At 43.8% G+C, this 12,434-nt stretch overlaps 1 protein-coding gene across 4 annotated transcripts in view; it reads right to left on the reverse strand.

Annotated features, from left to right (window-relative positions):
- Positions 1 to 12,434, reverse strand: part of FCHSD2 (FCH and double SH3 domains 2) — a 342,693-nt gene that overhangs the window by 75,675 nt on the left and 254,584 nt on the right. For 2 of the 4 annotated variants that reach the window (XM_077451462.1, XM_077451461.1), the window contains one exon: positions 8,314 to 8,385. The exons of the other annotated variants lie outside the window; for them this stretch is intronic. In XM_077451462.1, coding sequence (XP_077307588.1) covers positions 8,314 to 8,385 — 72 coding nt within the window. The remainder of the gene's footprint in view (positions 1 to 8,313; positions 8,386 to 12,434) is intronic. 4 annotated transcript variants of the gene reach the window in all.

A 12,434-nucleotide genomic window follows, 5' to 3' on the forward strand; every position in this document is an offset into this window, starting at 1 on the left:
TCATCCAAAAGGTGTTCTACTATTATTATTATTCAGGATTTTTTTTTATAGTGCCAACAGTTTTTGCAGCGCTTTATTGGGTTGAGGTCGGGTCAAGCCAGTCAAGTTCCTTCACCCCACACCCTGCTCATCTATGGACCTTGCTTTGTGCACTGGTGCGCAGTCATGTTGGAACAGGAAGGGGCCATCCCCAAAATGTTTCCCCAACAGTGGGAGCAAGAAATTGTCCAAAATGTCTTGGTATGCGGACGCCTTAAAGTGATTGTAAAGGTAAATTTTTTTTTTTTAAATAACAAACATATACTTACCTCCACTATACAGCTCGTTTTGAACAGAGTGGCCCCTGAACCTGCTCTTCTGGGGTCCCCCGGTGGCTCTCGTGGCTTTTCCCCACATCTGATAACCAGTTACCTTGCGGGCGTGCTCCCAAGTCCAGCATTTGGCGGTCATAGACGCGCCCCCCCGGATACGCTGCTATCAATTTATTCAATCAAGACAGAGAGACAGCGCATCCCCCGTGGCTTAAACTCAAGGGTTCGGTTCGGGTTCACTGACAGGTGTTTTTAAACCTTCCAGTGAAGGGAACCCCTTTAAGAGTTAACTGGAACTAAGGGTTGGGCGGCACAGTGGTGTAGTGGGTAGCGCTCTCGCCTAGCAGTAAAAAGGGTCGCTGGTTCAAATCCCAACCACGACACTACCTGCTTGGAGTCTGCATGTTCTCCCTGTGCCTGTGTGGGTTTCCTCCGGGTACTCCGGTTTCCTCCCACACTCCAAATGCTGGTAGGTTAATTGGCTTCTGTCCAAAATAAATTGGCCGTAGTGTATGGGTGTGGGTTGGGGACCTTGGATTGTGGGCTCCTTGGGGGTGGGGACTGATGTGTGTGTGGCGCACTGTGTAAAAATTTACGGTGTTATATGGGTACCTTAAATAAATAATAATAAATGAGCATCTTGATGAGACACAATGTATAGGGGTTGGGGACATGCACCCACACTCACTCAGGTTGGACTGGTGTCTTCATTCAACTTTACTAAACTATGTAACTATGTTACAACCCCACACCATAATCCCTCCTCCACCAAATGATGACCAAAGCAAGGCCCATAAAGACGTGGATGAGCAAGTTTAGGGTGGAGGAACTTGACTGGCCTGCACAGAGTCATGACCTCAATCCGACAGAACACCTTTGAGATGAATTAGAGTGGAGACTGTGAGTCAGGCCTTCTCTCCAATATCAGTGCCTGACCTCACAAATGCGCTTCTGGAAGAATGGTCAAACATTCCCATAGACACACTCCTAAACCTTGCAGGCAGCCTTCCCATAAGAGTTGAAGCTGTTATAAATGCAAATGGTGGGCCAACTCAATATTGAACCCTACGGACTAAGACTGGGACGCCATTAAAGTTCATGTGCGTGTAAAGGCAGGTGTCACAATACTTTTGACAATATACAGTGGTGTGAAAAAGTGTTTGCCCCCTTCCTCATTTCCTGTTCCTTTGCATGTTTGTCACACTTAAGTGTTTCGGAACATCAAACCAATTTAAACAATAGTCAAGGACAACACAAGTAAACACAAAATGCAATTTGTAAATGAAGGTGTTTATTATTAAAGGTGAAAAAAAATCCAAACCATCATGGCCCTGTGTGAAAAAGTGATTGCCCCCTAAACCTAATAACTGGTTGGGCCACCCTTAGCAGCAACAACTGCAACCAAGCGTTTGCGATAACGTGCAATGAGGCTTTTACAGCGTCCTGGAGGAATTTTGGCCCACTCATCTTTGCAGAATTGTCCTAATTCAGTTACATTAGAGGGTTTTCGAGCATGAACGGCCTTTTTAAGGTCATACCACAACATCTCAATAGGATTCAGGTCAGGACTTTGGCTAGGCCACTCCAAAGTCTTCATTTTGTTTTTCTTCAGCCATTCGGTGGTGGACTTGCTGGTGTGTTTAGGATCATTGTCCTGCTGCAGAACCCAAGTTCGTTTCAGCTTGAGTACACGAACAGATGGTCGGACATTCTCCTTCAGGATCTCTTGGTAGACAGCAGAATTCATAGTTCCTTTTATCACGGCAAGTCTTCCAGGTCCTGAAGCAGCAAAACAGCCCCAGACCATCACACTACCACCACCATATTTTACTGTTGGTATAATGTTCTTTTTATGAAATGCAGTGTTCCTTCTACGCCAGATATACTTGGACACGCACCTTCCAAAGAGTTCCACTTTTGTCTCATCGGTCCACAGAATGTTGTCCCAAAAGTCTTGGGGATCATCAAGATGTGTTGTGGAGAAATTGAGACGAGCTTTGATGTTCTTTTTGCTCAGCAGTGGTTTTCTCCTTGGAACTCTACCATGCAGGCCATTTTTGCCCAGTCTTTTCCTGATGGTGGAGGCATGAACGCTGACCTTAACTGAGGCAAGTGAGGCCTGCAGTTCCTTGGACGTTGTTGTGGGGTCTTTTGTGACCTCTTGGATGAGTCGTCGCTGCGCTCTTGGGGTAATTTTGGGCGGCCGGCCACTCCTGGGAAGGTTCACCACTGTTCCATGTCTTCGCCATTTGTGGATAATGGCTCTCACTGTGGTTCGCTGGATTCCCAAAGCTTTGGAAATGGCTTTATAACCCTTTCCAGACTGATAGATCTCAATTACTTTCTTTCTCAATTGTTCCTGAATTTCTTTGGGTCTCGGCATGATGTGTAGCTTTTAAGGATCTTCTGGTGGACCTTACTGTGTCAAGCAGCTCCTATTTAAGTGATGCCTTGATTGTGAACAGGTGTGGCAATAATCAGGCCTGGGTGTGGCTATAGAAATTGAACTCAGGTGTGGACAACCACAGTTATAGTATGTTTTAACAAGGGGGGCAATCACTTTTTCACACAGGGCCATGATGGTTTGGATTTTTTTTCACCTTTAATAATAAACACCTTCATTTACAAATTGCATTTTGTGTTTACTTGTGTTGTCCTTGACTATTGTTTAAATTGGTTTGATGTTCCGAAACACTTAAGTGTGACAAACATGCAAAGGAACAGGAAATGAGGAAGGGGGCAAACACTTTTTCACACCACTGTAGTGTATATGCAGTAAGGCTGGACTCACACACAGTTAAGGTGTGTTAACAGAAGTGCATTACAGTAATGTTTGTTATGTTGGGGCAGCCCATTCATTCTAATGGGCTGTGTAACCCACAAAACAGGTACATATGCTTTCTTTTTCCGTACTGCCATGCATGTGTACAGCTCTGAGTGGCTGCATCTACTTGTTCAGGTGGGCGGTAGAACCCCTGGTTCAACTCTACGCTTTTACAGCCCAACTCCCCACCCACTCCTGGCCGCACTTCTGAATGAGTGGTAAGAATGAAGAACCCCCCCAACATGCATTATAGCAGTACAACAGTGTGAACCTGGCCTTAAACTAATGGTACTCCGGTTTCCTCCCACAATCCAAAGACATGCAGGTAGGTTAATTGGCTTCTGTCCAAAACTGGCCCTTGTATATGAATGGGGACCTTGGAAATGTGCCATGATCACGTGCATGCCACATGGTTGCAGGGTGTTTGTGCCGCTTCTCCCTTTGCTTGTATGTGTAGCGTTAGGCAGTCTTGCTCTATTTGCTTAGGTGTGTAGCGTTCGGTGGGGTTGCCGTCTGCCGATCACTCCAGGTTGGATAAAAACAGGCTGTAAGGAGGAGTCACATGCCTGTTTTGACAACAAATGTGCTGCAAATGCATGCATTGCACATGGTTGCGTGGTGTTTGAGGTACTTCTCCCTTTGGTTGAGCGTAGCATTTGGCGGGCTTGCAAGTTGGGTAAACATTGGTGTGGGCGCGAAGCATCGTGCTCGCAGTATATAAACACCCTCATCCGCTGCCTATTGCGGCTTAAGGGGGGTGGCAAAGACATGACTCAACTGAGCATTTTTGATCCCCCCCAAACTGCATGTATAAATGAAGAATAATTGATTTGTGTAGTTTGTGGGGAATACGATGAGTCCTTGATGGTATCCATGGCCATCAATGAGGGTCACCCAGATTACACCCTATACCAGTGATGGGGCCCAACCTTGGCACCCAGATGTTTCGGAACTACATTTCTCACGATGCTAAACTACACTGCAGAGTGCATGAGCATCATGGGAAATGTAGTTCCAAAACATCTGGGGTGCCAAGGTTCCCCATCACTGCCCTATATCTATTTTCAAAAAGGAAACTGCAAATGGGACCCACCAATATCCCCAAATACAGCGTGGTAAGCACTGCGCTGCAAGTGAAGGGTCAATCCCAGCATCTTCTCACATCCCTCATCTGCCTGGATGACAATGTCTTTTACACACAATGGAACATCTCCATAAAATGATATTACGGGAGATGTTAGGAGCTTATTTGTAAAAAAAAAAAAGGAGGCAGATCTGACGATTACCCCAAGGAAGACAGAAATGTTAATTACCGCCGCTCTGCCAGAACAGTCTGACACTTCAAAAAGCGGAGAGCAGACTTGTCAGACTTCACAGCTCTTCCGCTACAAGTGACGCTCTCTGCCGAGCCGCAGAAAAAGGTCATCCTGCTTTTGCCAGAAACTTGTGATTGGAAGGCGGGGCGGGCAGATAATGAATCCGTAAATAGAAATAATTATTTTGCCGGCTTAGGCTTGTGAAAGCTTTTTAAATATTCATTGCGATCTGTGAGCAATGATCCAGAGGAGCTTGTTGCTGCACTAAGCAAGCTACCAATATAAGGGCCACAAGGGTGGCAAAGGGGCGGTAAAAACAGATGGCTAATCCTTGGTTTTACCGTTTGATATGTAAGCTCTAAAGAGCAGGGTCCTCTGATCCCTTCTGTATTGATTTGTATTTTAAGTGTACTGTCTGCCCTCATGTTGTAAAGTGCTGCGCAAACTGTTGGCACTATATAAATCCTGTATAATAATAATAATATGGGAGGTGGCAATTGAAGGGATTAACCCGCTGACTTTTTTTTTTTTTTTTTTACACCTGCAAGGGAAAAGGCATAAAGAGCATTATGAAATACTTACCTTAGAACAAGGCGCCGGCATCTCACTTGGTCCACGCGTGTCTTCCGGGTATCGCGGCTCCGGAGCTGTGAGTGGCTGGAGCCGCGATGTGGTCACTCTCGCGCATGCGCGTGGGAGTTTTCTTCCCGGCAGGGTCTGGCTTACGCCAGACTTTCAGCAGAGAATCCCCGATGCGCATGCGCCACTTCAGCAGCTCATTGCGAGGGGAATATCTCCTAAACCGTAAAGATTTAGGAGATATTCTTTTTACCTACAGGTAAGCCTTATTACATGCTTACCTGTAGGTTAAAGTCAACAATTGGACTATACAACCGCTTTAAGGATGCACCAGTACCATTTTTTTTACAATGAGTACAAGTACCGATACTTTTCTTTTTTAGTACTCGCCGATAACAATTACCGATACCTACCGCAACTGTTTTGTTTTAACTTCAGCTGTCAGCAATGGTACAAAGCATTGAAAAGTTATTTACAAATGAAATACATTTTTCTTTTGTGTAAAAAATTCACCAAAACAAAGCAAACAAAAAAAAAAGTTTTAATTGTTTATCGTTTATAAAATAGACGTTAAAAAAAGCAAGAAAATAATAATTAAATGGAAGAGATGAGCGAGGTAATTAAGGCTGATTGGAGTAAATTTAGGGTTATTAAGGGGTTGAACAGAGGAACATTTGTTCATCCCTTTGATCTGCAGATGAAGAAGCAGAAATATACAAAAAGAAACAACGTTTCTTTTTATTTTAGTGTTTCAGGACTGAGCAATGTTGTTAATAAACATTGCTGGCTGATTTATTTATTTTTTGACAGCTCCAATTACCGGACTTCTTTAACACAGGGGAGATCCCCCGGACAGCTCGAAGAGCCGAGCCTGAAAGTATTGGTTTCAGGTATCGGTGCATTTGCACGAGTACCGATACGTGTGCAAACATTCGGTAACGGCACCGATACCAATACTCGTATCGGTGCAACCTTAGAAGGGATAATATAATCTTTAAGGCCCAACTCTGGGCTACTGTAAAATGCAACCATGCAGTAGGACAACATGACAATACAATGGACCACTTCCCACACAGGTTATATCTCACAGGCATAGGCGTGCACACACCCTAATCACCTTGTGTGCATTAGGATTAATGCCTGACCTCCCTTGCAGCACTGCTGGCTTCCCTCCTCTCCCGCCAGCTGCTGCAGGACCCACAGGGGAATCTTCAGGATAATGAGCAGGGATGGTGAACGGTTAATATGTCATTTATTGGCCTTTGTCTGAAAGAACACAGCGAGTGATCAGTACCAGTCACTGACTGCGTTCATTCATAACTGGAGCATAGTAAGCTGTGTTTGCTTGGCTTCAGTTTAAGAATAAACAGGAAGGTCATGCGGAGCTCTTTGTATTCATTCATTCTGTGCATCCAAGGCTGCAGAAAGGTAATGGGGAATGTGTTTCCTCAGTCCCTTTCTCTGCCTCAAAAGTGAGAATTTAGGGGTCTAGTTAGATGCCTGATATTTCACCAAAGCCCCCCACCCCCCAAAAAGCATGAAAAATGTAAAAAAAAAAATAAAAATACTACAATAAATGAAAGGTTCATTCACACGGGTTCTCTGTGTTTGTATGAACATAATATGTATATGAAGAATTATGACTTTCCCCTTTTGTCCTGTTCTGGGACTGTGACTCAGAAGTAGCAATGCCAGTCAACAAGCATTTGCAAGAGGCAGCCATCAATGGGAGGCCACATTTTTTTACAACAGGTATAACATGTAGAGCAGATATGAACACTTGCTTGAAGTCAAACCTCAGCAGTGGAATTTTGTAACATGATGACAGTTGCTGTAAAATAGCAGCAGTCCCTAACCGTCTGTAACACAATATCACTTAGTTACTTGACAGTCTATGGCCGTTTTTCTCAATCTTTTTTTACCATGGAGGAATCCTTTAAATAGTTTTCAGGTCTCAGAGAACCCTTGCTGAAATGATTAGACCTACAGTTCATGATACATTAGTGTGATCAGCAGGCTGTAGTGATTTTCAATTACGGTAATTACATAAAAGAATATTTGTAGTGACCTATTGTATTGTTGGTCAGTGTAGAAGTGATCCCTTAGGTTGGTGATCAATATAGAAAACAACCCCTTATGCTGGTGGTCAGCGTAGAAAATTACTCCTTACAATGGTGTTCAGTGTAGAAGTGACCCCTTACATTGGTGGTCAATGTGGAAGTGATCCATTACATTGGCAGTCCGTGTGGAAGTGACCCCTTACATTGGTGGTCAGTGTAGATGTGAACCCTTACGCTGGTAGTCAGCGTAGAAAATGACCCCTTACATTGGCGGTCAGTGTAGAATTGACCCCTTATATTGGCGGTCAGTGTATAATTGACCCCTTACATTGGCAGTAAGTGTAGAAGTCACTTCTTACATTGGCAGTAAGTGTAGAAGTCACTTCTTACATTGGCAGTAAGTGTAGAAGTCACTTCTTACATTGGTGGTCTATGTAGGCAGGAGATCAGTCTGCCACTGCCCTTCTCACGGAACCCCTTGCAACTTCTGGAGGAACCACAAGTTTCCATAGAACGCTAGTTGAGAAAGGTCAGTCTATGGGTTGCTTGAGTCTTTCTTTCTAGAACAGTGGTCTCCAAACTGCAGTCTGGGGGCCAGATGTGGCCCTTTGCTTGCTTTTATCAGGCCCCGGGGCCACTATTTCATCCAATGATAACAATGTCCCCCTACTGATACCAATGAAGGGGCACAATTCCCCCCAATGTCATCAAGGGGCCCTACGACAACAATGATGGGGCACAATTTAATCCCAATGACACCAATGATGGGGCATGATTCCTCCCCCTGATATGAATTATGAGGTACAATTCCTCCCAATGACATCAAAGATGGTGTCAGTGTTTTTTTTCCCCATTAACGTTAGGACCTTTTCTACTCCCAATGTCCACAGCCCTGGCCCTCCCTAAAGTCTGAAGGACAGTAAATTGGCCCTTTATTTAGAAAGTTTGGAGACCCTTGTTCTAGAAAATGACAACCTTTTCTATTGTATAGCTGTCCACTCTCTTCTTTTGTAGCATGCAAAGGTCAAAGCAGGTTTTAGGCAATGGATGTGGTGACAAAGTCTGCCGAGTTGTCGGTACATATGACTGCAGGGTGTTGGTGACCAGCACAGGTGAGATGGAGGATGTAGGGATTACAGCTGCACGGGTCTCTAGAACACAGCGGTGACCAATCACAATCATGTAACAGATGGAGGTAAAAACACAAGCAGAGATGGCTGTACCTTTGCCAAGAGCATTCTCATAGCACTGACAGGAGAGGGCTCGATATCCACCAGCGGGACAGCGCTAAAGCTCTGTGCCAAGACAGCGGGCAGAGGACAGAAACACAGACAGCACACAGGTTAGAAGACACACGGGCTGTGGCAGGTCTCAGATGGGTTAATGCATGCTATTAACCAATAACATTAAAGATCACTGGACACAGGAGAAGGTCAAGGCTTGCTAACGTGGAAAAAAAGAAGGTTACAACATACAAAGAGAATCAAATCTGAAGTTCATATCTTTTATTTATGAAGACCATAAATGTTTTTATATTTTTCCCCAAAAAAACAAATTTAGGTCCTGTGTATTTTTCACACAAATAGAAATCTCTGTTATGCAGAGAAAATTGGTCCAAATTCATATCCTGGCCTGCATAGTATATTTTAATTATACATACAAAAAAAGTGAAAAAGTATTTGCCCCCTTCCTGATTTTTTATTTTTTTTTTCATATATTTTTCACACTTAAATGATTCAGATATTCAAACTATTTTTATTATTGCACAAAGATAACCCGAGTAGATATAAGATACAGTTTTTAACCACTTTCAGACCGGACCAATTTGCTGGTCAAAGACCAGACCACTTTTTGCGATTCGGCACTGCGTCGCTTTAACTGACAATTGCGCGGTCGTGCGACGTGACTCCCAAACAAAATTGACGTCCTTTTTTTCCCACAAATAGAGCTTTCTTTTGGTGGTATTTGATCACCCCTGCGGTTTTTATTTTTTGCGCTATAAACAAAAATAGAGCGACAATTTTGAAAAAAACGCATTATTTTTTACTTTTTGTTATAATAAATATCCCCCAAAAATATATAAAAAAACATTTTTTCCCTCAGTTGAGGCCGATACGTATTCTTCTACATATTTTTGGTAAAAAAAATTGCAATAAGCGATTATTGATTGGTTTGCGCAAAAGTTATAGCGTTTACAAAATAGGGATAGTTTTATAGCATTTTTATTAATAATTTTTTATTATTTTTTTTTTTTTACTAGTAATGGCGGCGATCAGCGATTTTTATTGTGACTGCGACATTGTGGGGGACCCATGGGACATTTTTGACACATTTTTGGGACCATTGTCATTTATACAGTAATCACTGCTATATAAATGCAGTGATTCCTGTGTAAATGACACTGGCAGTGAAAGGGTTAACCAGTGGGTGGCAGTGTAGGGGTTAAGTGTTCCTAGGGGAGTGTTACTAACTGTGGGGGGGTTGGGCTTTCATTTAGTGTACACTGATCTCTGCTCCAATCACATGGAGCAGAGATCAGCGTCACTAGTTGCTAGGCAGAATAGACAAATGTTGTTTACACAGCATTTGCTCTATTCGGCCGCTCCGTGAGACGATCGCGGGGATGCCCGCGGCGATCGAGTCCGCGGGTCCCGCGACCGGACTCACGGGGGTCCCGACCAGCGCGGGAGTGCGCCGCCGGTGGCGCGCTCCCGATGGCAGGGCGGCATCGAATATTGGACGTACCTGTACGCCAATATGCCTGCCCGTGCCATTCTGTCGACGTACATCGTCGTGCGCTGGTCGGGAAGTGGTTAAATGATGATTTCATGTATTAAGGGAAAAAAGCTGCCCAAACCTGCTTGGCCCTATATGAAAAAGTAATTGCCCCCTAAACCTAAAAACTGGGTTGGGTCACCCTTTGGCGGCAACAACGGCAATCACTTGCGATAAGTGGCAACGAGTCTTTCACATTGCTGTGGAGGAATTTTGGCCCACTATTCTTTGCAAAATTGTTTTAATTCAGCCACATTGGAGAGTTTTCAGGCATTACAGGCATGTTTAAGGTCATGCCACAGCATCCGGACTTCGATTAAGTCATTCCAAAACCTTCATTTTGTTTTTTTGAGCCATTCAGAGGTGGACTTGCTGGTGTGTTTTGGATCATTGTTGTGCTGCATAACCCAAGTGCGCTTGAGCTTGAGGCCACAAACTAATGGCAGGACATTCTTCTTCAGGATTTTCTGGTAGAGCGCAGAATTCATGGTTCCATCAATGGTGGCAAGTCCTCCAGCTGCAAAGCATCTCCAAACTATCACACTACCACCACCATGTGTGACTGTTGGTATGATGTTCTTTTTATGAAATGCTGTGTTAGTTTTAGATATAACGGGATGCACACCTTCCAAAAAGTTCAACTTTGTCTCATCAGAGCACAGAATATTTGCCCAAAAGCCTTGGGGATAATCAAGGTTTTTTTGGCAAATGTGAGAGACAAGCCTTTGTGTTCTTTTTGGTCAGCAGTGGCTTTCACCTTGGAACTCTCCCCATGGACGTTGGAAAATGTTGTTCTGGGTTCTTTTATGTCCTCCTGGGTGAGTCATTGTTGTGCTCTTGGTGTAATATTGGTAGGCCGGCCACTCCTGGGAAGGTTCACCAATGCTCCAAATTTTTTTCATTCGTGGATAATGGCTCTCACCGTGGTTCACTGGAGTCCCAAAGCGTTAGAAATGGCAACCCTTTCCAGACGCATACATGTCAGTTTCTCATCTGTTCTTGAATCTTTAGCTCTCGGCATGATGTGTTGCTTTTTGAGATCTTTAGCGTGCTTCACTTTGTCAGACAGCTTCTATATAAAGGAGAAGTACAGTCACACTCGTACTTCTGTGGATCATAGGAATACAGTCCGTTCTGCACTCCTGTGACCCTTTTTCAGAGGACTGAAGTCACATAGTTTGTCCAGACTCAGGCAAGATCGCGGCCATATGGTCGGGATCCGCCCACATGCCTGGACCGACACCCAGCTCACCTAGAGGCGATTCAGTTGGCATTGTGCGCTATACAAGTATTTCATTCATTCATTCATTCAGCCTCTCAGCGAGCTGCTGAGAGACTGAGCTGGCCACTCCTGCCCCTTCCAGAAGCCCTGCGCTCCAGTGAGCACAGGGGGGCAGAGCAGAAAGCTGGTGACTGACAGTCATCATCTCTCTGCTCACAGAGCTCTGAGAATCGAGTGATCGGCACTGTTCTCAGCGTTCAACCTGGTGGGGGACAGATGCTGCATCCAGCTAGGCAAGTATAATTCTACGAAAACCCTGATTCCCATACTTCACTTTTAACGTTATTTCTTGATTCAACAGGTCTGGCAGTAATCATGCCTGGGTGTGGCAAGTGAAATTTAACTCCAAAAAAATTAGGTTATTCACAATGATTTATCCGTGGGGGGGCGGGGGGGGGGCAGTGGGCAATTACTTTTTCACATAGGGCCAGGCAGCTTTTTTCCCTTAATAAATTAAATCATTTAAAACTGCATTTTGTATTTACACAAGTTATCTTTGTGTAATATCAAAATTTGTTTGATGATCTGAATCATTTAAGTGTGACAAATATGCAAAAAAAAAAAAAATATCAGCAAGGGAGCACTGTATAATTAGCTAAAGTAGTTCCCATCCCTGTGGAGCAGCAGCCTGGGAGAGACAAAGCCTGGACAACGAAGGATCTATGCTTTGCTATGTGCTGTCAGTCTATCACTCTAGTATGGATGGGTTTTGGGCTACAAAGGCAGGATGCTTTTGCCATGTGTTTGAGACGTTAATATCATTCAGAATTGACTTAAGGCTCCATGTACATCAATTTTTTTCTGCTCCTAGAAGCTAAATAGTGTTATCCTATGTGTTCATGCACACTACATTGGGCGATTAGCGTTTTTTGAGCTTCAGCTTCCAGGAGCAGAAAACAAAACGTTTTTGTAGTTTCCTGGAGCGTTTCTGCTGGAAAAAACACTCCTAAATGCTACGAATAGCATTTTTGGAGCTTTTTTCCCCCCTTTTACTGCAAAAATGTCAAGAAAATGCTACCGCTGCTACAAAAAGCTATTACCAGTGATTTTCCCAGTGTTTTTTTTTAGCTAAAAACATAAAAAACATAAATGGTAGTGTGCATGGAGCCTAAAGGTGAATCTGCCCAAGCAGCATTTGCATTCTCAAAGATATGTATGGAAGGAGAATCCGTTCTGATTACAATCAACGAAAATCTCAGCCGCCAAAAATGATCGGCCTGAAAATAGGGTTTTCAGCATTCTGTCGAAAGGAAAAAAAAAAAAGGGCGATAATGGCTGCTGAAAACC

The sequence above is a fragment of the Lithobates pipiens genome, unplaced genomic scaffold (genome assembly GCF_037356315.1).
Source record: "Lithobates pipiens isolate NorthernLeopardFrog02 unplaced genomic scaffold, aLitPip1_a1.2 Scaffold_23, whole genome shotgun sequence".
Taxonomy (NCBI): Eukaryota; Metazoa; Chordata; class Amphibia; order Anura; family Ranidae; genus Lithobates; species Lithobates pipiens.